Genomic DNA, 24,000 nt, shown 5'->3' on the forward strand with positions numbered 1-24,000 from the left:
GAGTAGGGCAGACCTACCTAAAATTTCAGAGCCCATGAATATATTTTGCTTTTTATTTTGTGCTACCAATAAAGTCTATTGTAATCCTATTGTATTCTTAATGCACGAGGGATATTTCTTCAGAACGTGGACTGATTCAAACGAAGTTTGCTGGACAGGTTGGGTGTGTGACAAGGACAAATTGATTAGATGTTTGGAGAAGATCTGGATCCGGATCCAATTACGATAATTTTTTTTAATGAAATGGAAGGCCAAGAAGGAACCCAAAGAAGTAAAGAGCAAAGATGGAGTCATCGGGAGGAACCTGGATAGGATCCGGGTTTCAGCCGCTACTCCAAAACCCTCAAACCCATCCAGGCGCAGCTAAGTGAGTCTTACAGAAACATTTCTGCAAGAATTCATTTCTCCATGGAGAGAGAGGAATGGAGAGGAAAAGAGATGAAAGAGAAGAAAAAGCAAAAATTAGAATGAAAAAAGTGATTCTTCACCATGAAGAGATTGGGCCAAAAACGATATATAACATGATATCTCAATAAGTTATGGACGGATTCAGACGATACTTGGTGGACAGGTTGGGTGTATGACAAGGAAGAATTGTTTCAATTCTGGTGAAGATCTGAATCCATACACGAGAATCTTTTTAAAACTCGAGAAATGATTCTTCACCATTGAAAGATAGGGCCCAAAACAATATATAGCATGGTATTTCAAAAAATTGTGGACAGGTCATCAAAAAACTTGGTGGATGAGCTGGGTTTGTAGGTGACAAGAACAAGTCAAAATTGGATTTTGGTTCAAGTCTGGATGCAGATCCGGCTTATCAATGGGTAATGACGAGTCGCCGCTCTGACGCATGATACTCAAATGGCTTATTACCCCAGTAAGCTGGTACTGATTTTGCTAACCTCGGAAGGATGGCAGGCTGAGTCATCCCACCTGGTGTTATTTCAATGGATGGAAACAGGGGCTCCAACTCAGGACCGCAAGAAATAATAATTACTCAGGTCACAGAGCAAGCTTGGTGTTGGCTTAGTGGTTAGGGTGGCGGCTTGGGATCCGAGGGTCCTAAGTTCAAGCTCTGTTGGGCCGCTAAATTAATACACCAGGAGGTTGACTCAGCCTGTCATCCTTCTGAGGTCGGGAAAATGAGTACCAGTGCACTGGTAAGGGGGACACTGCATCAGCGACATCGCCACGTCCCAACCAATGATGCAACCAGCAGCCACAGACTGCACTCGAGAGAGAGAGAGAGAGAGGTCACAGAGCTTATACACTTAGTGCAGGTAGTGACTCTGTAAATAATTCAGATTAAGTTTGAACCAATCAGATACAATATGTTTAATGTTTCTTAATAAGCAACAGCATAAAACATTGCATTGCACTCAACCCCATGTCGAAAGTACTAAATTTACTGAAGCCATTCTGCCTGTATGTGCATATGCATGCGTCACCTCAACTTTGTTCAACTTTTGGCATAACGTGCCTCATATTCAGCAAGCTTTCTGTGATGCTTTCTACACTTTGCTTACTGCTTTTCTTTATACCAAGGCTTTTGTCTAAACCATGGTTGCATATATGAATAATGTACATTGTACAGGATGTCTATGAGAGTTATTTTATTCCTCTGATGGTAATTTTAAATCATCATAGACAAATGCAAACAGAAATGCATCTGATTTGGGGGTGGGGGGGGGGGTGTTCCACCTTTTGGAATTGCAGTTTTCACCTATCCTTCATGGAAGAGAGTAAATTGGTAATTAAGATTCACATGCATGGTTCACAAAATCTGAAGATTGTTTCAAGTTTGATCAACACCAAATCAGCATTCTTCATACAGTAACTTTGTTATCGATTCAGGGAGGGACAACTTCACGTTCTCAATAAATATCACAGGTGATGGGAAGTACAGCGCAGATAATTAAGGCATCGTATTTGAGACAGTTGAAAAATGTAATGTGGGTCAGATCAAAAGATGTAGGAATAAGCTGTGGTGAGTTAGTGGTGTTGACAAACTGAAGCATGTAAGTTATATGATTGGAGTAAAAATTAAACACACCACAAACCATTGTCTTAGAATAGACTGAGAGGCAGACAATGATAAGAGAAACACAGGGTAAGAATATATGATAGGATGTCTGTGAATGATAAGATTAGTGTTTGCCAGTTACTTATGGTGATATTTTTATGGTTTGTGTGACATGATAGTGAAGAAAAATGTGAGGATGAAAGCCAAATAAATGTGAAACATTTGTGTAAGACATAGTTACTTCCAACATAACCCTCCTTATTTTTTCCTTCCTGAACCAATCCCCTTTCCAGGACTTTTTCAGAGAGCCATTACCCAAAGTGGCTCAGCCCTATCCTCTTGGGCTATCAGCTATCATCCAGAAAATGCCAGTCGTTTGCTGGGCAACCGTATTGGCTGCATTCATGCTACGGATTCACAGGTGATACTTACTGTGTGTCTGCAAACAGAGGGAACCAAAAGAAAGAAACTAATCATCCAGTTACAAATATACTATCCGGCCAAAAATAATTATACACCTTCATCTAACAATATGCGGGATGTCCATGTACCTTGATAAAAGTTTCAATAAGATACAAAAATGATTACTGTAAAGTGTTCTTCATTTTGGTTTGACATGGTCTGACTTCTGAATTATCTGGTTGAGATATTTTGAATACTATAGCATGTCTGATGTCACTTTCTATATTCATCTCCTGGAAGTTTAGGGTCAAAATACATTATCCTACCAAAAATCATAAAGTACAAAGAAATTGATTCACAATGTTCTGCAAACCTTGGTGTATGACAGCCAGAGCCTTCACAAAACACTTCTTTGACTCTGACTCTCATCTGTTTCCACTTTTTAGTAGGTTGGAGTTGGGTTTTTTTCACCAATCTCACACAAAATGTATTCACTAATTCAAAAAGATGTTGTGGTCATCATACAAAATTCCTTACTCATTTAATAGAGGCCGAGGTCTGTCTTTTGATTGCAGAGTAGCCTCTTAACTATACTACTAGGGGCAGTTTTAACAATGAAAACAAATTCACCAAAACATCAGCACAAACACAGTGACAAACAAAACCAGCTGAACTACCGGTATCATCCTTGTTGGGGCTTCCTCGTTGTTAGGGCATCAGCGTAGACCTGAGAACCCAGCCAGGCCTCGGTCTGTTCCAATGCTTTGGAGAATTGAAAATGGAAGCAGGGTGCCTCCCTGATTTATAAAGTCACTGCCCATCATGTTTCTTACCCATGGATGCAGCTCTGGTCAATTACTCTCACTAACTAAACACAACTGGTTTACAAATATCAATTATTCCATGCCAATCTTCCACAGGATGAGGCCAATCTTTTGGATTGAAGAGCAGATGTTCAGCTGTACTACCAGAGGCATTTTTAACAGCCATAAAAAAGCAAATCATCAGCACATCACCCAACAAGTATCCTAGGCGAACTACTTGTTGAGTCAACGGCACGTCGCACCCCTGCAAGAAGCAATACTAACCCACAGCCATGTGCTGCATACGAACGATGACCATGACGACTACTTATTGAGTCACTGTTTTTGTCGATCCTTTTGTGAGCACCGAAAGATTGGATGCAATGCAAACTTACCTTATGGTTGGTTGTTGTAATTCACTGTTTATTTGCTCTGTCATGGAACATACATGAGTTCATGCCAAAGGAACAAGCCTGCGGTCTCAAAAAAAAGAATACACTTATTTAGTCATCAGACATTTAAAATGTTATTTACAGTAAACCCAGAAATATTGCGAGTTTGAATATTGCAGGTTTTGACCAATTGTGGACCACTTATTGTGTTCAGATTTAGTTATCGCGGGATTTCATTTCGACCAATCATGGTTTCTGAGCTGAGATGAGTCATCATTCGTGTCCATGTGTACGATTATCTCGCATTACCTTTTGCTGTTTCTCGTGCACTGTTAGGTATGGCGCCCAAACGTAAAACGATGGACAAAATTAACTGTGCCAAAAGGAAAAGAAAGGTTATGATGTGCAAAAAAAATCGAGTTGTTAGATATGTTGGCTGTAGGTGAAAATGCGGCATCTGTGGGCCGCCATAAGATAAATGAATCAATCGTGCGATGTATCCATAAAAGTGAGCAAAATATCCATGCGAGTGTTGCTGCCAGTGCTCTGCAAAGCACAGAGGTGTTATTCCAGTCCCGTGTCCCTTGTGTTGAAAGAATGGAAAAGCCCTTAGTATTTGGAGTGAGGACCAAACACAGAAAAAGTACCATTGAGTGGACCCGTGATACTTGAGAAATCATTGTGCATTTACCAACGTTTCCATGGGGCACCAGGAGCCGAAGACTCCAGATCAATAATGACTACCCACAAGTTCCACGCCAGCAAGGACTGGTTTGAGAACTTCAAAAGAAGATTTGGCATCCATAATGTCAGGAAGCAGTCGGGGAATAGTCGGGGAAGCAGCATCGGCAGAGCACGATGCTGTGGAGAACTACCCACTGCAGCTCATGGAACTAATCGAGGCGAAGGGATTTATGCCAGAGCAGGTCTTTAACACCGATGAGATGGGATTATTCTGGAAGAGGATGCCATCTCGTAACTTCCTGTTAAAGCAGAAAAGATCTCCTCCAGTGTTCAAGGTGGTAAAGGATCATTTTACCATTCTCCTATGTGGCAATGCAGCAGACGACTTCGTTGTAAAGAATCCCCCTCCCTCCCCACTATCCGCTCCCCACAACCCACTCCAACAGCATCATCATCATCCCAAGCTGTCTTGTAGTTTATATTTACGGCAGAGTACAGAATAATTTTATCCTCACTAACATCATTGTTTTGTAAAAATCACCTCGATGTTTTGGAGTAAATTTAAAAGGTAAAGTCTTGCGTTTTTGCTCATTAACACCACCACCGAAGGTGAAGGTTGTGATGTTTTCACCCCCTCTTGTCTGTGTGCAAGATTTCTCAAAAAGTTGATATGTTTGTTTGATATGGATAGTTGATATGTTTGTTTGTTTGTGTGCAAGATATCTCAAAAAGTTGTGGACGGATCCGAATGAAATTTTGTGGACAGGTTCGATGTGTGACAAGGACAAACTGATTAGATTTTAGTGAAGATCTGGATCCGGATCCAGATCTGGCCACAATAATTTTTTAAGTGATTCTTCACCATTGAGAGATAGGCGCATGATCACCTTCACTTCACCTTCACCTTCACCGACGCGCTGCTCTGGCGCATGCTCCCATACCTGACCTGACCTGAGAGATAGGGCCAAAATCGATATATAGCACGATATCTCAAAAAGTTGTGGACGGATTCGGATGAAACTTGGTGGACACGTTGGTGATTCTTCACCGCATATATATATATATATATATATATATATATATATATATATATATATATATATATATATATATATATATATATATATATATACATAACATGTGACAAGGAAGAGCTGATTCAATTTTGGTGAATCTCTCATCATTGAGAGATAGGGCTAAATCGATATATAGCACGATATCTCAAAAAGTTGTGGATGGATTCCGATGATACTTGGTGGACGAGTTGGGTGTGGAACCACCACAAGTTGATTCGATTTTAGTGAAGATCCGAATCTGGATGCAGATACGAGATTTATTATTTATTATTTTTTAAGTGATTCTTCACCATTTAGAGATAGGACCAAAAACGATATATAGCATATTTAAAAAATTTATTGGGCCCGATATGTTTTCGTCGATCAGGCATTACATGGCAGAGGTATGTGCTCTACCAAGTGCCATTCTCATTTTATACTGTATTTATTTTATTTCAATGTTAACATTATATACATATATATATATATATATATATATTTTTTTTTTTTTTACATGTTCATTTCAGGCCTGGTGTTGGCTTAATGGTTAAGGTGGCTGGCTTATGATCTTAGGGTCTGGAATTGAAGCCCCTGCCAGCCTGTCATCCTCTGAGATTGGCAAAATAAGAACCAGCTTATTGGTAACAGAGGCATTGCATCAGCAGCACAGCTGCACCACCAGAAGATGACGCATCCAAGCAGCCACAGGCTTCATATGAATAAATAAATAAATAATTACATGGTATTCATAGAATACATAACCCTCTGCAGTTTTGAGAACTTGGTGTGCACCAATTTTTTTGCTTTTTACGGGTTTTTTATGCAATATGGCTGCCAGACCACGTGACCAATGATGTCATCTTTATCAAGCCATATTTACCATGGGTAGTTGATGAATTAGTTAAATTTTGCATTGATTGGTTAAGCGATTTCTCTGACAAAGATTTTCCCTTAGATCGAATATGCCGGCCAGACCACGTGACACATGTTGGTCATTTTTATGAAAATCCTGATCAAATTTCAAATCAATCAGATGAAAATTGAGGATTTCAGAAATTTGGCCTGTGTTGACCTATTGGCTTATGTTTACCTTTCTGCCCATGTTGACCTTAAAAATTATTGGTAGTTGAATTAATTGACCAAATGTGCAAATCCTCTTCAAATTTATAGTCAATCAGATGAAAATTGAGGGTTTTAGAAAATTGGCTGATGTTGATCTTTGGCCGATGTTAACCTCAAAATAGTGACCGCTATATACACATGGTCATGTAACATGTGGTAAAGTTTAAATTTCCTCCACTAAATGGTTTTTGATGTATACTCTTTACAAAATTCAGACATGTGTGACGTACGACGTATGACATACGTATGTACGCCACTGATCGCTTAACCCTGCTTTTCACTTTGCAAGCGCATGGTAAAATGTTTATTTCAATTGTAATATGCTTATTTTTAGCTGCCACCCACCTTCCTCAATATTTTCTTGATGTCCAGGAACCGAACCCCCTTTTTCTATGACCCCTGTTTTAAAGTCATGTGACATTTTCCAGGAACATAACTCCCATGATATTTAAGGGTTGACTGTATTGAAAGCTTTACCAGTAAAAACTAAAACAGCTCTCTTCCATGTCGCAATGTTGACAGATATACCTCTGCCCACATTATTACATCATTATACATACTTGTACCAAGTTTGATTGAAATCCCCGAACCCAGATTCAAAATATTAAATAATTCTGGCAGCTAGTCCATGTGTCCGATCTGGTTGAAATTTAAAAATATGTTCCCCATGACTACAAGATGCCTGGTGGTGGCTTAATGGTTAGGGTGGTGGGCTTTGGATCCTCAGGTCCTGAGTTCAAATCCAGCTCAGCTGTTGAATTAATACCAGGTGGGGTTAACTCAACCTGTCGTCCTTCCGAGGTCGGCAAAATGAGTGCCATCATGCTGGTATCCTATGTCGGAGTGGCGATGCGTCCAGGATTGTGCCCAATAGCCAAGGAGACTGCTTAAGCAGCACCAACGCTCTGTACAGAGTATGGTCCCAATCTCCTCCTCCTCCTACAAGATCATAATTGTGAAGTTTAATGTCAATTAATGAAGCAGTTCAAAAGAAAGATTTTTTGGGGGGATTTTCGTTCAAACAAAAATGGCTGCCAGATCATGTGACCTATTAATTATTCCTTAAAAACCCGGTATTCCCAAGGCTTGGAGAACATGTGGGTGAAGTTTCCCCTCAATCTGTCAAGCCATTCTGGAGAAGATGATAAGATGGTATTTAAAGGTTTATTCTTCAAAAAAATCAGAGCTGCCAAACCATGTGACCTATGACATCATAGGAGGAGAATTTTTTGTTCCTCATGGATAGGCGATTGATTATACCTGTAAAGTTTTGCCTCGATCTGTTCAGCCATTTCAGAGAAGTTTTCTATTTCCCATGGGGAGTACTTGACATGTGCCAAGTTTCAATTTTTTCAATGGAGCGGTTTTGGAGATACAGAAGTCAAAAGTTTTCCTTTTTCCCAACATGGCTGCTACACCACGTGACCTATAACATCATAATTATCATTAAAACATTCTATATGAGGAGTCGCACCTATGGTGAAAATTTTCTGTCAATCGGATAAACAGTTTCAGAGAAAACAGAAAATTCGCATGGATGGATGGATGGATGTACTTACATATGGATGGAAGGACCAGGATAATGGAAAAACATAATGCCTCCAACGATTTCGACGGGTGGGGGGGGGGCATAAAAAGAATGACTTTTCTAGCCTTGGTCATCAGAAGTCTTCCATTTCCCTTAAATCGCATTAACTGGAGGCTATTTGAGAAGTCTCATCTTAAATACTTTTGAGTGGAATACTTCGAGTGTATTAAGACTAGATAGCGTTCTAAAGGCCCAGTCACACCTTGACGTTTTAGCCAGCTTATGCCAATTTTTGGAAAATTTGTCTAAAACGCTGGTACACGTCGAATACGTTATGGGTAAGTTTTGATAACATTGAGAGCACGCTGAAAAACACTGCCATACGTCGTTGTACGCTGGCTTTAAACGTTGTACTTTTCGGTTGTCCTCAAATTTTCCATGCTTGAAATTTTAAGACTTATGCCAGCGTATGACTCACACGTTCCGCATAACGCTGGCCATAAGTTGGAGGCACGTCACACGATCGTTGACACGCGTCGACACACGTTACTTGTGAGTTACTCATAAGTCGAAACACGTCGAGATATTGTTTAGCGTACCCGAAACTTATTTCTAACCTACGAGTAACGTGTTGTACTCACGTTACGCGATCGGTGACACACATCGACACACGTTACTTGTAAGGTGCTCATAAGTCGAAACACATCAAGTAAATGGTTAGCGTCAGTGTTACAGACTTCCTGGTTTTATTTTATTTTATTTTTTTTATCTTGCTTCCTTCGGTATGATGGTAATTTTGACACTTCGATATCTAGTGCGGTTATAATATAATATAATTAATAGGCTGCCGCTCAACGATTTAAATCATAACCGCACTGTACACTGAACACCGTCATACCGAAGAAAAAAAAAAACGGGAGTCTGGAACACTGACGCTAACCATTACCTTGACGTGTTTCGACTTATGAGCACCTTTCAAGTAACGTGTGTCGATGTGTGTCAACGATCGCATATCGTGCGTACAACTTATTCCCATCGCATGCGGAGCGTGTGTCATACGGCAAGTACGTCGTAAAATTTTCGACATGTTCAAAATTACAAGACGTACTCCATTTAATACGACGTATGATAGCGTACTTTAGCGTTCAATTCACGCATACCAAACTTACCCATACCGTATTTGACGTGCGCCAGCGTTTTAGACGCATTTTTCAGAGGTCGGCATACGCTGGCAAGATCACCAAGGTGTGACTGCGATGTTGACACTTCCATTTCTGCGGCGGTTATGATTTGAATCGTTTTGCGGCAGCCTTTTCATAACCTACGCCACGTGATCGTCGGCGATGCGTGCAGCGCACTATGCATAAGTTAGACTATCGTTGGGCATAGGTTGTGAAGGCCGACAACAGGTTCGGCATTCATTGGTATAAGTTATCTATAACACAACGAAACGTTCTGTGTCCATTACTAATACGTTATGCATAAGACCAAGTCGTTATGAATACGTCCGAATCTTAAAAAAAGATCAAAAGTTCAACGTAAGCCAGCGTTTTACATACATTTTAATACATTGCCATTGCTGGCTAAAACGTCAAGGTGTGACTGGGCCTTAAATCACTTCAATGCAAACAATGGCAAATGAACAAATTAATATGCAGGAAATGTTAATATATATAATTGCAATAAAGCTAAAAATAACATGGAAGCTTCAATCTTAGCACTAACCCACTTGCCTAAGGTGAGCAGAGAATGTGTTAGGCTGGGAGACATAGTTGTGGATAGCCAAACGAGTTCATGAAACTTTTCAATGGAAATATAGTACAGTTAAATCACCAGCGGGAAACTCAAAGTTACACTGCATTCTATATAGGCACCACATGGAATGCCACACATTTCATTAGCCTGTCTGATTTTTTGGTTCATGATAATACTTGCATTTTTACAGGAAGTTAGAGATTTGACCAGACTCTGTGGAAATATGGTTGGAGCATCCGCTCTGAGCTTGAGATACTTGCGGTTCATTCCGACACTGACTGAGTCATAATATCGTATGACCAATACATAATATCGTATGAGCCAAATAATTTAAAGAATGGCATGTGCTTCTTCAGTGCTTGATGATCAGCATTTAGAAGAAGGGGGACCAACCCATGGGTTGGTTTCTCATTATTACCCCATGCATTTGAAGCGAAAGGTGGGGTTAAGCAATTGGTTCACTTAATTCTGTCCATGCATCCATCTACAAATGTCAGTTTATGATCAAGGAACTTAATTTCAATTGAATATCATATTTTGAACATGAATCAGAAAACAAACCTGCAGGTTAGCAGTATGTACTTTGGTTCTGACTTCATCCTGATCGTCCAGATAGGAGTGCAGAGAGGACTCTGTCTGCCTGTCTGACAGTCAGACAAAATTGAAAATCATTCCAAGTAAGAAACTTACTGGTTTTAAGGATATCACAAGGGACACAAACAACAGGCATGAAGAACTAATATAACGCGTTAAATGAGGTGGTGTGAAAGATGCTGCACCGATGACAGTAAAATTCCAGAATTCATTTTTTATCCTTTAAAATCCTTTAAAACCTTTAAAATCTTTATTTTATTTCTATTTAATTATATGTTACTTGAACACTGCACAGGGTAAGGTGTTCTTTGAACTTTCTATTTTCGTATGTGGCACATGGCTGCAGGTAGCATCATCTGCTGAGGGTGTGGCTGTAGTGCTGATGCAATGCCCTCTGTAAGGTAGGGCAGGAATTTGGAATTTGGCCAGGGTGCCAGTGATAGCTTGCCTAATCTTTGTGAAGAACACCATGGGATCTTAAACATCGACAACCTAATGCCGAAAGATGGGAGGCCCATTTTAACGTCCATCTGAGGGACGGCACACAAATTGATGAATCACGCTGTCTGTGAAACACCGGGGTGACAGTTTATAACTGGGCCAAGATTCAAACGCAGGGTGGATGGCTTAAAGGTGAGCATGCGTACCATGAGGCCATCCTGCCATCTCATTGACGCCTGAAAATGTGTCTGCCAAACCAAGCCATTTTCCTTAACATAAGGTGCTACAGCTGAATGTACTGTACATTGAGGCATCCATTGGATAGGATCTGGATTCGGAACTGATGTCGGGCAAAGTTTATGAGCCGACATACCTCGGCTTAGGAGCTAACATGGGATCAGGCTCAGGAGATGATGTAAGGCTAGGTTCAGGAGCTAGGCTCAGGAGCTGTCATAAGGGGAGGCTTAGATTAATGTAAGGCTCAGCTCAGGGCCTGACGCAAGAACATGCGTTGAAGCTGACATTAGGCCAATCTTCTAAGCTGAAGGAGGGCTAGGATTAGGGTCTGATGTAGTGCCAAGCTTCGGAGGTGATGCAAGGCGAGGTTTTGAAGCTGATATCGAGACAGGCTGACATAAGGTGAGGCAACCTGCAAATGAAAAAAATTAAAAATGGAAGAAAGCTGCCTCTTATTGAATACTTTTAGCATAGGTTTTTTTTCTCGTTTTCAGTTTAGTCCCTCCGTCATTCCAAGCTGTTCTTCCATCATCTTTCCTAGTATGACAATGGATGGTTTCAGTTGTTCCAGCACATGGCCTTCAGCTCTCTTGAAATAATAGCAGTGAATTTGCATCTGAAGATGATAGGAATGTATGGTGAAGGGATGCTTGCTGTTCCCTCGATGAGACTCACACCTGTAACAACTTTGCATAACAGTTCCAACACAAAAAGGATTCAAAGGACTATGATTACTTGTGATTGTCATTTGTTAATGCCATGATTAAACAAACCCACCCCCCCCCCCCTCCTGACCTCACCTTGGAATGCATGCAATAAAGGATTATTGTTATTTGAATGTGAATCATGAGCAAATGAGGAATGGGTGCAAAAGTTCGCAGATAGCCAAACATGCATTTTTGCAGCAGATGAAAGAACTCCAAAGAGATTCCAGGACAAAACCCATCACTCAGCTGGGAAGTTTATGGTGGCAAAGTTTTTCTTATTTACACATCTTATGGATGTGATTGAGTTCTTGGAATTATGGTCGTTGTATTTTTAATTAGCAAATACCACCCGTCGCTTCGCTGATGAGAATACTGAGGAGGGGGGGGAGAAGGGGGAAAGGGAGACAGGTGGGGGAGAGAGTGAGGAGGTCGAGGGAGAAAGAGAGACGAGGGAGGGGGAAAGAGAGACGAGGGAGGGAAAGTGAGGGGGGTGGTGGAAGGGAAGGCAGCGAGAGGTGAGAGGAAGGGAAGCCAGCCATGTGGTGGAGCATTAATTACGATTCATGCTTTCTCATCAAAATGATTCTGTATAGAGCAACAGTGAAGATGGAAACAAAATAATGTCTGAAATCCATTTTCTACCAGTCATACGATAAATACCACCCAGAAACAAACACCATCCGGGCACATCCAGAGACAAACATCGCTCGGACGCGTCTAGAGCCAAGCTGTCTGGAGACAAACGCTGCCCGGACATGTCCAGAGACAAACTCCTGTCCGGACATAAATACCGTCCGGACACATTCAGAGACGAACATCGCCCGGAGGCATCCGGAGCCAAGCTTTCCCAAAACAAACACTGCTCAGACACGTCCGGAGACAAACACCTGTCAGGACACGTCTAGACAAACAAACTGCCCAGACACGTTCGGAGACAAACACCACCCAAACGCTTCTGGAGCCAAGCTGTCTGGAGACAAATACTGCCAGACACATTCGGAGACAAACAGCACTTGGACGCATCCGGAGTCAAGCCGTCCAGAGACAAACTCCCGCCCGGACACGTCCGGAGACGAGCAATGCCTAGGATGCAACCAGAGCCAAGCTGTCTGGAGACAAGCACTGCTCGGACACGTCCGGAGACAAACTCCCTTCCAAACATACATACGACCCGGACACATTTGGAGACAAACACCACCTGGACGGGTCTGGAGCTAAGCTGTCTGGAGATAAATACCGCCCGGACACATTCAGAGACAAACACCACTCGGATGCATCCAGAGCCAAGCTGTCCAGAGACAAACTCCCATCTGGACACATCTGGAGATAAACTCCCATTTGGACAAACACCACCTGGACGCATTCAGAGACAAACACCGCCCTTTTTTGTCCGGAGACAAACACTGCCCGGACACATCCGGAAACACACACCACCTGGACGTGTCCAGAGCCAAGCTGTCCGGAGACAAACACCACTCAGACACATGTAGAGACAAACACCACCCGGACATGTCTGGAGACAAACTCCCATCCAGATATAACCACCAGCCGGATATGTCCAGAGAGAGTGAGAGAGAGATTTGGGAGCAGGGTGTTGCACTGTATTGGGAGGGGGTATAGCAAGGATGGGACAGCAATATAGAGGTTTAGGGGTAGTGGAGTTAGCAGAGAGGATATGTTATGCTTTATGAACAAAAAACACAGACTCACACACACATATTAGTGCTTGGCCGATATCAGCAATTTTTCGGGAATCGGCAGGTTTCAGTCAGTATGATTACCGACTGCAATACGTACTGTATACAACCCAAAAACCATGAGTAGCTTTCACCAAAAACAACGTTGCATTTATTAAGACGTTTCAGGGATATGTTCACAAACATTCATCTTTATAAGCAGCTGCATGTGACAGGTGGAAAAAATTTGGCTCGGTCATTTAGAAAACACTTTAATATGGCATACGGCTCAGAAATTGGGTGTTATTGCATAACTCGCTCAGAATGACGGAGCACGAACAACTCGCTCAGTATGATGGACCATGAACGACTCACTCAAGATGACAGAGCATGAACAACTCACTCAGGACAATGGAGCAAGAACCACTCACTCAGGATGACGGCGCACGAATAACTCGCTCAGGATGATGGAGCACGAACAACTCACTCAAGATGACAGAGCACGATCAACTCACTCAGGACAATGGAGCAAGAACGACTCACTCAGGATGACGGCGCACGAATAACTCGCTCAAGATGATGGAGCACGAACAACTCATTCAGGACAATGGAGCAAGAACCACTCTCTCAGGTTGATGGAGCGCGAACCACTCGCTCAGGATGACGGAGCATAAACAACTTGCTCAGGATGATGGAGCATGAACAACTCGTTCAGAATGACAGAGCACGAAGCACTCGCTCAGGATGATGGAGCATGAACAACTCACTCAAGATGACAGAGCACGAACAACTCGCTCAGGATGATGGAGCACGAACAACTCACTCAGGACAATGGAGCAAGAACCACTCTCTCAGGTTGATGGAGCGCGAACCACTCGCTCAGGATGACGGAGCATGAACAACTTGCTCAGGATGATGGGGCATGAACAACTCGCTCAGAATGACAGAGCACGAACAGCTCACTCAGGATAATGGAGCAAGAACCACTCACTCAGGATGACGGCGCACGAACAACTCGCTCAGGATGACGGAGCACGAACAACTTGCTCAGGATGATGGAGCACGAACAACTCACTCAGGACAATGGAGCAAGAACCACTCGCTCAGGATGACGGCGCACAAACAACTCGCTCAGGATGACGGAGCATGAACAACTTGCTCAGGATCATGGAGCACAAACAACTCACTCAGGACAATGGAGCAAGAACCACTCGCTCAGTTTGATGGAGCGCGAACCACTCGGTCAGGATGATGGAGCACGAACAACTCGCTCAAGATGACGGAGTACGAACAACTCACTCAGGACAATGGAGCAAGAACCACTCGCTCAGGTTGATGGAGTGCGAACCACTCGCTCAGAATGATGGAGCATGAACAACTTGCTCAAGATGATGGAGTATGAACAACTTGCTCAGGATGATGGAGTTTGAACAACTCGCTCAGAATGACAGAGAATGAAGCACTCGCTCAGGTTGATGGAGCGCGAACCACTCAGTCAGGATGATGGAGCATGAACAACTCGCTCAAGATGACGGAGTACAAACAACTCACTCAGGACAATGGAGCAAGAACCACTCGCTCAGGTTGATGGAGCGTGAACCACTCGCTCAGGATGATGATGGAGCACAAACCACTCGTTCAGGATCACGGAGCATAAATCACTCACACAGGATGATGAAGCATGAACCACTTGCTCAGGATGATGGAGGACAGACCACTCGCTCAGGATTGACAGAGCACGGATCTCTTGCTCAGCATGATGGAGCACAGACCACTCACTCAGGATGATGGAGCATTAACCGTTCGCTCAGGATGGCGGAGCATGAACCACTCGCTTGGGATGACAGAGCATGAACCACTTGCACAAATGGATGGAGCACGAACCACTCACTCAGGATGACAGAGCACGAACTACATGCTCAAGATGATGGAGCACGAACCACTCACTCTGAATGACGTGGGACGGCAAAAGCATCCGCAGTGAGTGAACGATTCACTCAGAATGACATAGCGTGGTACCGCTATCGACTGTATGGTGCTCAGCAAGTGGCTTAAGCACTCAAGCAAGCACTCCAATTAAATGGTTGATAAGGAACAGCTGGCCAGGCTGTGGCTGCATACCATACTGGATCCCTTTAACTTTAAAGCCTGTCTTCACCACACCTGCTGCAGTTAAAGAAATTGAATGAATTCATTCAAATAATGACTTTATCCACAAAAGAGTTGCTGTTTCACGAAGAATAACACTGGAGACATCACCAAATTTTATCGCCCGTGAAAGAAACATTGTAGGTAATCCGCTATGTTGCCAGCTCCTCTGTGCACACATCATATGGTACATCAGTTCGTAGTTCATCCAAACATTATAACTTTATTTTAAAACGTCCGCTTTCCACCAGATTTGCTTTGATTCCCTGTGGAGCACCTCAAGAAACCTCTGAAAATATAGACACAGATCTGGCAGACACGATGAATGGGCAGTCCCTAGGGGGACAGGGCGAGAGGTCTGGCAGTGAATGCATTAAATCATAGAGCTCAATGAAGCTAGTTAATTTTGGCACAATCCCAAATCTTTTGTTCACTCAATATAATTCTCCAAACAGTAGAAAAAAGATAAGTTTTAATGCTTTGGAAATTTCACATTTTCTTGTGTAAATATGCAGAAGGAGGGAACATGGCCTTGCTTACTTAAAGTAAATGGGTATATAGGTTAGTTGTAAGACTAGTTATTTCTTTAAATTATCAGATTTCAACGATATCCAATCGATTAATACCAGGGGGGTTGGAGTTCAACACTTCCTTAGTCCAGACAATATCCGACCCTCCAAATGAAAATAATATTTCGATACTTTAATGTTAATCCGTGAGAGTATATCGTGGAAAATTGCATCATATCATGCATGAAATTGCTCCAAGCTCCTAATTTGAAAACTATAGTACTTACAAAAGTGATGTACACAGCGATTTGTATCTATGATGAACAGGCATTCGATAATATGTGATGACAATGAAAAAAATAAATTATCGTTCAGAAATCGTTGTGGCCCGTTCCAAGTCAAGGCATGGTTGAGCAGGCCAAAAAACATGGTGGCTTCAGACCTGAGCGAGGTTACCCAGGAGCGAAGTGGCCAAGGATGTGCCTGTTAAAGGATATAATTAAATAAGGCCGTTAATTCTCTTCACAAGGGGTGTTTTAATTAACTCAAACGTCCAATTTTCACTCATGCACTTCCTTGGAGTTCCATTTGTGTGCAAGCAAAGTTTCAAGCTGCTGGGTTTCATGGTTTTGGAGTTATGGAGGACACACACACACACACACACACATTTATTAGTATTGACTATAAATTGCTAGTTGAGATTTTGGTATTATAAAGTCAAACAACATGGAATTGTACAGCATTTCTCAGTTTAAAGCACACATCCAGGTGGACACCACAAAACTACCTCCAAACAAGCCAGACATCCAGTTGACAAGAAGCAATCACAGGATGATGCAGGAAAGCTACATTGACGAAGATGCAGCTTTTCCATATTCATCCTGTTTTCTATCATGGCTGAATTCTGGTGCCATTCATAATTAGATTTCTTCAAACATCCCTATCATGTACTGCTTGCCGAATCTCTGACAGAGAGAGCTTGGTCATAGCCTTTACCTCATCCGTCCAGCACATACAAGGTCTTCCTCTTCCTCTTCTTCCATTAGCTATGCCCAGCATGGTTGACTTCTCCAGACTTTCGTTTTCTGCATGCAAAATGTCTTCAAAGTATAAGAGTTTGTGTTTTAGCATCATCGCTTCTAATGTACATGGTGGTTTAATTTGTTCAAGCACTGAGTTGTTTGTTGTTCTTGCAGTCCATGGAATTTTTAACATTCATCTCCAAAACTGTCAATCTTCTTCCAGCTTTCTTCTTCACTGTCCATGACTCACATCCATACATTGCAAGAATAAATACCAGAGTATTCACCAGCCTCCTGTTGGTTTGTATTGTCACAACTCTGTCTTTCCAGATCTTTGTCAATCCTAACATTGCTTTGTCAATCCTGACATTCTCCCAAATGCTAACCGTCTATTAAATTCTCCACTCACTTCAATCATAGAACCAGGAAGATGAAACTTTCTAATATTTCCACATGATCATCTCCCAATCTAAACATGTCGATGTTCTCACTTGACAAGATTTTAATCTTTGTTTAGGTTTAAATAAAGACCAGCCTTTTCACTTTCCTTATTCACAGTCTGCAGCAGGTTCATCAAGTCCTCTTTAGTTTCTATCAACAGAGTGGTATCATCAGCATACCTTAGATTGTTGATCCATCTTTCTACAATGCTGACCACAGCCTCTTTGTCGTCAAAGTTTCATTTACTCAAGATGTTCTACTCCATCCATCCAATCCATTGGGACCATACTCTCTAAAAAGCATAATTGGTGCTGCCGAAGCAGTCTCCTGGGCTATTGGACACAATCCTGGATGGGTCACCACTCCAACGCAAGATACCAGCAAGCTGGTACTCATTTTGCCGACTTCAGAAGGATGACAGGCTGAGTCAACCCTACCTGGTATTAATTCAACAGCCAGGCAGAATTTGAACTCAGAACCCTGGGATCCCAAGCCCACCCACGATAGCCATTAAGCCAACACCAGGCATTTGTTCTACTCACCGTACAGATTCAATAAGTCAGGGGAGAGAATGCACCCCTATCTGACCCTTTTTCCAATTCCAAACCATTCTGTCCTTACTGTAGTTTCTTGCTCAGTGTACAGGCTTCTAATCAGACAATCAGACATGCTAACTTCTCCATTCCTTTCAGCACAATCCATATCAATTAATGATCAACACAATCGAAGGCATTGCTCTAATCCAGTGTTTCTCAACCGGGGTTCCCCGGAACCCTAGGGTTCCGCAAGAGGTCGTGAGGGGTTCCGCGAGAAACAGTAATGAATAGGCTAATGTATTTTTGAGTAGTTTTTGTTTGATTTAATAATCGTAATTTTACTATACACGTACGGCATATTGTTGGAAACTCCTTGGTTATTATAAGAGAGGCTTCAACCTCTTGTATTATTTACAATTATAACAATCATAGGGAATGTATTTAACGATGTCTATATGGTGCCAGTGTGAAACCGCCCTCACTGGTTAGTGGACGTCCTGTACGCGGCGGATTCGTGTATCATTAAGTGACTGACTCAAGTATGGGACGCTTGCACGGTGTCCATCTATCTTCTCTGTGCTTCTTCGCGTGAAGTGTCATTCTCTCTCTCTCTCTCTCTCTCTCTCTCTCTCTCTCTCTCTCTCTCTCTCTCTCTCTCTCTCTCTCTCTCTCTCTCTCTCTCTCTCTCTCTCTCTCTCTCTCTTCTCTCCCTCTCTCTCTCTCTCTCTCTCTCTCTCTCTCTCTCTCTCTCTCTCTCTCTCTCTCTCTCTCTCTCTCTCTCTCTCTATCTCTCTATATCTCTATATCTCTATATCTCTATATCTCTATCTCTCTATCTCTCTATATCTCTATATCTCTATATCTCTATATCTCTATATCTCTATATCTCTATATCTCTATATCTCTATATCTCTATCTCTCTATCTCTCTATCTCTCTCTGTTAGTTCTTCTGTTTACCTTTATTGCTTCAGCTTTATTTGTTTAAGTTTTGTTGATCAAGTTACATGAGGTGTGTTTTTTAATTGTCAAACAGACTCGGGGTTGACAAACACTTTCAAAAATGACGTTTTCAAACAAAAAAATAATAATAATTTTTTTGTGAATTAAAACCTCGGTGTGAGATCTCATAAACGAGCAGTATGTTTTTTTTTTTCATTGCCAATAAATTTGACAAAAAGGGGGTCATTTTTTCCTTAAACCAGGTATCTGAAAAAAATATATTATATTTACCACATGAACTACGATAAAAATATAAAAGAGCTAGATATTAATAATGGTATATAATAATTTTTATGCAGGGGTTCCCTGAGACATGAAAACTATCTCAAGGGTTCCACAAGAGTAAAAAGGTTGAGAAACGCTGCTCTAATCTATAAAACAGATACACCTTTCTTTGATATCCCCTTTCTTTTTTCCTATCGACTGTATAAAGGACAGAATGAAATCTTCCATTCTGTGTTGAATGATCTTTGGTAATATCTTGTGAGAATATGAAATCAAGACAATGATTCGGTTATTTGAACATTCTCTTGGATCCCCTTTCTTTGGCAATGATATGTAGACTGATTATTTCTACCTTTGAGGAAATGCAATCCTGCTCCAGATCTGTGTACAGATAGCTGTTAAAATTCGAATGCCTCATCCACAACTAACCCTCCAATGGAATTCTTTTCACACCTGGTGCTTTTCCATTTATCAGCTCTTTCAGGTCTCTACGTGCCTCACAGTCCATCACCATTGGTTCTTGCTCATATTCTCTTCCTTTGAAAGTTATCATCACATTGCTATCTTGTTTGTTCGAGTTTTGAGATAGTGCTGGAGTCCTTCCATCTTTCTTTCACCTGTATTTCTTCTGTCAGATCTTTTCTTGTTCTACTCTTAAGGACCCAAATTCTCTGATCATTTGAAAAAGATCTCTTATTTTCCCAACTCTGTTATCACTTTCTATCTCTGTGCTGGTTTTGTCTTCTTTGAAATATTTATCTTTGTTTTTCCTACCTTTTCATTGGAAGTCTGCATTTAGCCACTTAATGTCCTTTTTTTTTTTTTTTTTTTGTATACCTTGGTCGAGGCTCGTATGAGAGCTAACACACAACTCACAGCAAGGAGGCATGAGACAAGAGGGGCGGGAATGGAAGGGACAAAACAGTGGGGAACAGACACATTAGGTGAACTGTGGAAGGGAGAGGGATGGGGATGGGACGGGGAACATGGCGAAGAGAAGATGGACATTTCAGGGACTTTCAGGAAGGAAAGCAGGAGAAATGAAGGAAGTGGGCTTGGGTGGATTATCGGGGGTAGAAAAGATCGAGGATTTGGATGGGGGAAGATAAGAGGTGGTGGTGAACAGCTGTTTTGAAAGCCTGGAGGGAAGAATGGGAAAGAATAGAGTGAGGAAGTTTATTCCAAAGGCGGGAAAAAAGAGGAATGAAAGAGTGAAGATGAGCAGTGATTCGTGATTTTGGTAGTTTTACCAGAAGGGGGTTGTTGGCGGACCTTGAGCGCCCTGTGGAAATGTGGTGGAGACAAATCGCAGAGAGAGCAGGGGGGGCAAGGCTGGAGAGGAGTCGGTAGAAGACAGAAAGACCACCGACCAACCTGCGGTGATTGAGTGAGAGGCCCAAAGACTCAGCTTCATTGCGGGAGATGCCGATGATCTTAAATGCCCTGGGTTCGACAGCGTGAAGCCGAGAAAGGTGGGAGGCAGGAGCACCAGCCCAGAGAGGAGAGCAGTACTCTATCAGGCTACGGACAAAAGCTTTGTAAGTGGTCAGGAGCTCAAGAGGGCCGAGGAAGGACTTAGCACGACGGAGGATTCCCAGTCGGCGACTGGCTTTTGAGGCGAGGTTGGAAATGTGACTTTCCCAGGAAAGGTCATGGCAGATAGTGAGACCTAGAAGCTTGAAAGAAAAGACTTCTTCCAGAGGATTGTTGAGAAAGTGGATGGGGGGGTTTTGTAAACGGTCCTTTCGAAGAGACATAGTGAGAGTGTGAGATTTGTCTGGATTGAAAGACATGTTCCACGTGTTGGACCAGTTTGTGATTTTATCCAGATCTGCAGTGAGTGAAGAAGCTGCTGCTTGCCGGTCTGAGGGATGACAGATGGTACGGCAGAGGGTGGAGTCATCGGCAAAGAGAAATAGAGGATTTTCCAGAGAGTCCGAGAGATCATTGATGAAAACCAGAAAAAGAACAGGGCCCAGAACGCTACCTTGAGGAACTCCAGCCTGCACAGGAAGAGGGGATGAAAGAACTCCATTTAGGGCCACACGTTGACTGTGACAGGAGAGGAAGTCTGCGAGCCATGAGTGGAGATGGCCTTGAATACCATGGGAAGAGAGTTTGGTGAGTAGGGCAGGGTGCCAGACTGTGTCAAAAGCACGTGATATGTCCAGGGATACGGCTCGGATTTCCTGTCTGGCATTGAGGACCTCCATCCATTGATGGGAGAGCAGAAGCAGCATATCCAGGGTAGAGTGACCTGGTCTGAAACCAAATTGATGATTGGAAATCAAGCCATTGGAGAAGAGGAAGGATTTCATATCTGAGGCGATGATGGATTCCATCACCTTGCTGATGATTGGGAGAAGGCTGATTGGTCTGTAGTTATAGGGATCTGTTTTTGCACCTTTTTTATGCAGGGCAGTGATGTTAGCAGATTTCTAAGCAGATGGCAGATGACCTTGGGCAAATGAGAGGGTGAATAGAACAGAGAGAGGGTGAGCAAGAGCAGAAGAGCAGGCTTTGAGAACACGTGGGCTGATGCCGTCTGGACCGGTTGCAGAATCTGACTCGAGGTTTGAAAGCAAGCTCTCCACCTTGTCAGGAGAAAAGGATACAGAGTCCAGGGACAGTTGGGTGCGACTGGGTAAAGTGGGTAGAGATAGTGATGGGTTTAGGACACAAGATTTAGCTGCAAACACCGAGTTTAGACATTCAGCTTTATCACGTGTGGAATCAGCAGTGCGGCCATTTGAGGTAAGGGAGGGGATGGAGGGGGAACATACACCAGAAACAGATTTGATTAAACGCCACCAGGATTTTGAGGAGGGAGAGAGGTTTGAGAGTTCAGACTTGAGATGAGAAAGATGTTGTTTTCTGGCTCTCCTGAGGGTAGATACACACTTGTTCCGAGCTTTGTGGAAAGAACTGAGATTGCCCTCAGTTGGGTTTGCTTTCCATGAGGCAAAGGCAAGTTGTTTCAGGACAACTGCCTCGCCACAAGCTTCAGTAAACCAAGGGCGGGAGGAAGGGTAAGACAACTGAACACGAGAGGGGATAAATCTGTGCATGAGGGAGAGCAAGTTTCTTTGAAAGAATTCCCAGGATGAGTTGATGTTTGAGAAAGTAGTGATAGGAGACCAGTCTGTCAGTTTGATGGCTGCTCGGAGACCCTGCCAGTCGGCTTGAGTGAAATGCCAGACTCGACGGTGGTGAGGTGGTTCTCTGATAACAGCCAGAGAGATGTCCACTTTGACAAGGACGTGGTCAGAAGAACCAATTGGAGCGAAGGAAGAGCAGCAGATATTGTCAGGGAAATTTGTCAAAATCAGATCCAGAAGAGATGGAGTACCATTGGTTGAGATCCGGGTCGGGAAGTTGACCGATTGAGTCAGTCCCATTGATCACTGACTGATTGAGTCAGTCAGTCCTCTCTTGATGCATCTTTGTTTTTCATCTCTCTTCTTCTGTCTGTTATATGGATTACCTCGTCTGACAGCCATTTCACTTTCTTCTTTCTGCTTGCTTTTGGGATGTTGCTTTGTCCTCTTCTTTCAGTCTTCAACCTCTTGCCATAAATTTCTCTGGCATTCTGTCAATCAAGTTCCCCTCTGCAAAATGGTTTTGTGGGGGGGGTTTCTTTTTTAACCTGTATTGCATATTGTTTAAATACCTTTTCAAGGTCATGTCTGGTTGGAGTTTTTGATTTTTTTTCACTTTTCTCAATTTGACTCATAGTTTTGCCACAAGGAGTTCATGATGTGTCTGTGCCTGGCAGAATATATGCAGATTGCACAGCACTTTAAATTCTCCATCTTCTATTGATCAGAATGTAGTCAATCTGATTTCTATGTTTCCCACCAGGTGAAGTCCATGTGTATAATCTATGCTTGGGTTGTTTGAACCATGTGTTTGCAATTATGAGCTCAATCTCCACGCTTTCACTCCTCTGGCTCATTTTGTATCCCAAGTCCACACTCTCCTGCAATCCCTGGCGCTCCTGTTTCACCAATTTTTGCATTCCAGTCTCCTACAACAATGAAAACATCTGCTTTCAGCACCTATTGTTCCAGTTCCTGCAACTTTCCATAAAACTCCTCCACATTTTCTTCATCTGATGCAGAAGTTGGAGTATCCATTAAGTGCTCCTGCAATGTTGTTAATGTGTCCCTGAAACTGGGACGTTGCAGGAAATTATGTTGTTGGAAACAAATTTTCTCATTTAAATTAATGTAAATAACATTTAATGTGTCCCAAGTCGAAAGTTTTTTTTGCAATGAAAACACCTTTAATGAGTTCAGACAAAAAGCATATTTTTGTACATTTACATTGAATAACATCCTAATCGTAACATAAAATACCTAACAAACTAATAAATAAACAAAGCAAAATATAAAGTGAAGTACTCACCAAAGATGGTTGTGAATGGAGCTTATGGAGGTGGCGTGTGAGGGAAAACGGTGGGGTACGAGGTCATTGCAAGGAGGAGGAGGGAGCAGGATCTATCTCCCCCAATGCCTCCACATCATCGTCGCCATCACCATGTGGTTCTTCCTGGGATTGTTCACTGGCCTTTTTGTCCACAATAAAATAATCGTAAGTTATAGAGATTTGCCTAGCTTCATTTTTCTTTGCATGATCTTAAAAATTGTCCATATGATTGTTGGTGGCAGGCAGAGAGATCTGGTAGTGACCACTGC

The 24,000-nt window shown here is 42.4% G+C and overlaps 1 protein-coding gene across 9 annotated transcripts in view; it reads left to right on the forward strand.

The window, feature by feature from the left end:
- The window catches only part of LOC147031265 (neuroligin-3-like), a 374,881-nt gene that overhangs the window by 342,847 nt on the left and 8,034 nt on the right, over positions 1 to 24,000 (forward strand). For all 9 annotated transcript variants that reach the window (XM_085860631.1, XM_085860583.1, XM_085860621.1 and 6 more), the window contains one exon: positions 2,320 to 2,447. In XM_085860631.1, the coding sequence (XP_085716757.1) occupies positions 2,320 to 2,447 (128 nt within the window). The remainder of the gene's footprint in view (positions 1 to 2,319; positions 2,448 to 24,000) is intronic.

Source organism: Eptatretus burgeri, chromosome 2 (assembly GCF_056783735.1).
Source record: "Eptatretus burgeri isolate ZD-2024b chromosome 2, Ebu_testis_v1, whole genome shotgun sequence".
Lineage (NCBI taxonomy): Eukaryota > Metazoa > Chordata > Myxini > Myxiniformes > Myxinidae > Eptatretus > Eptatretus burgeri.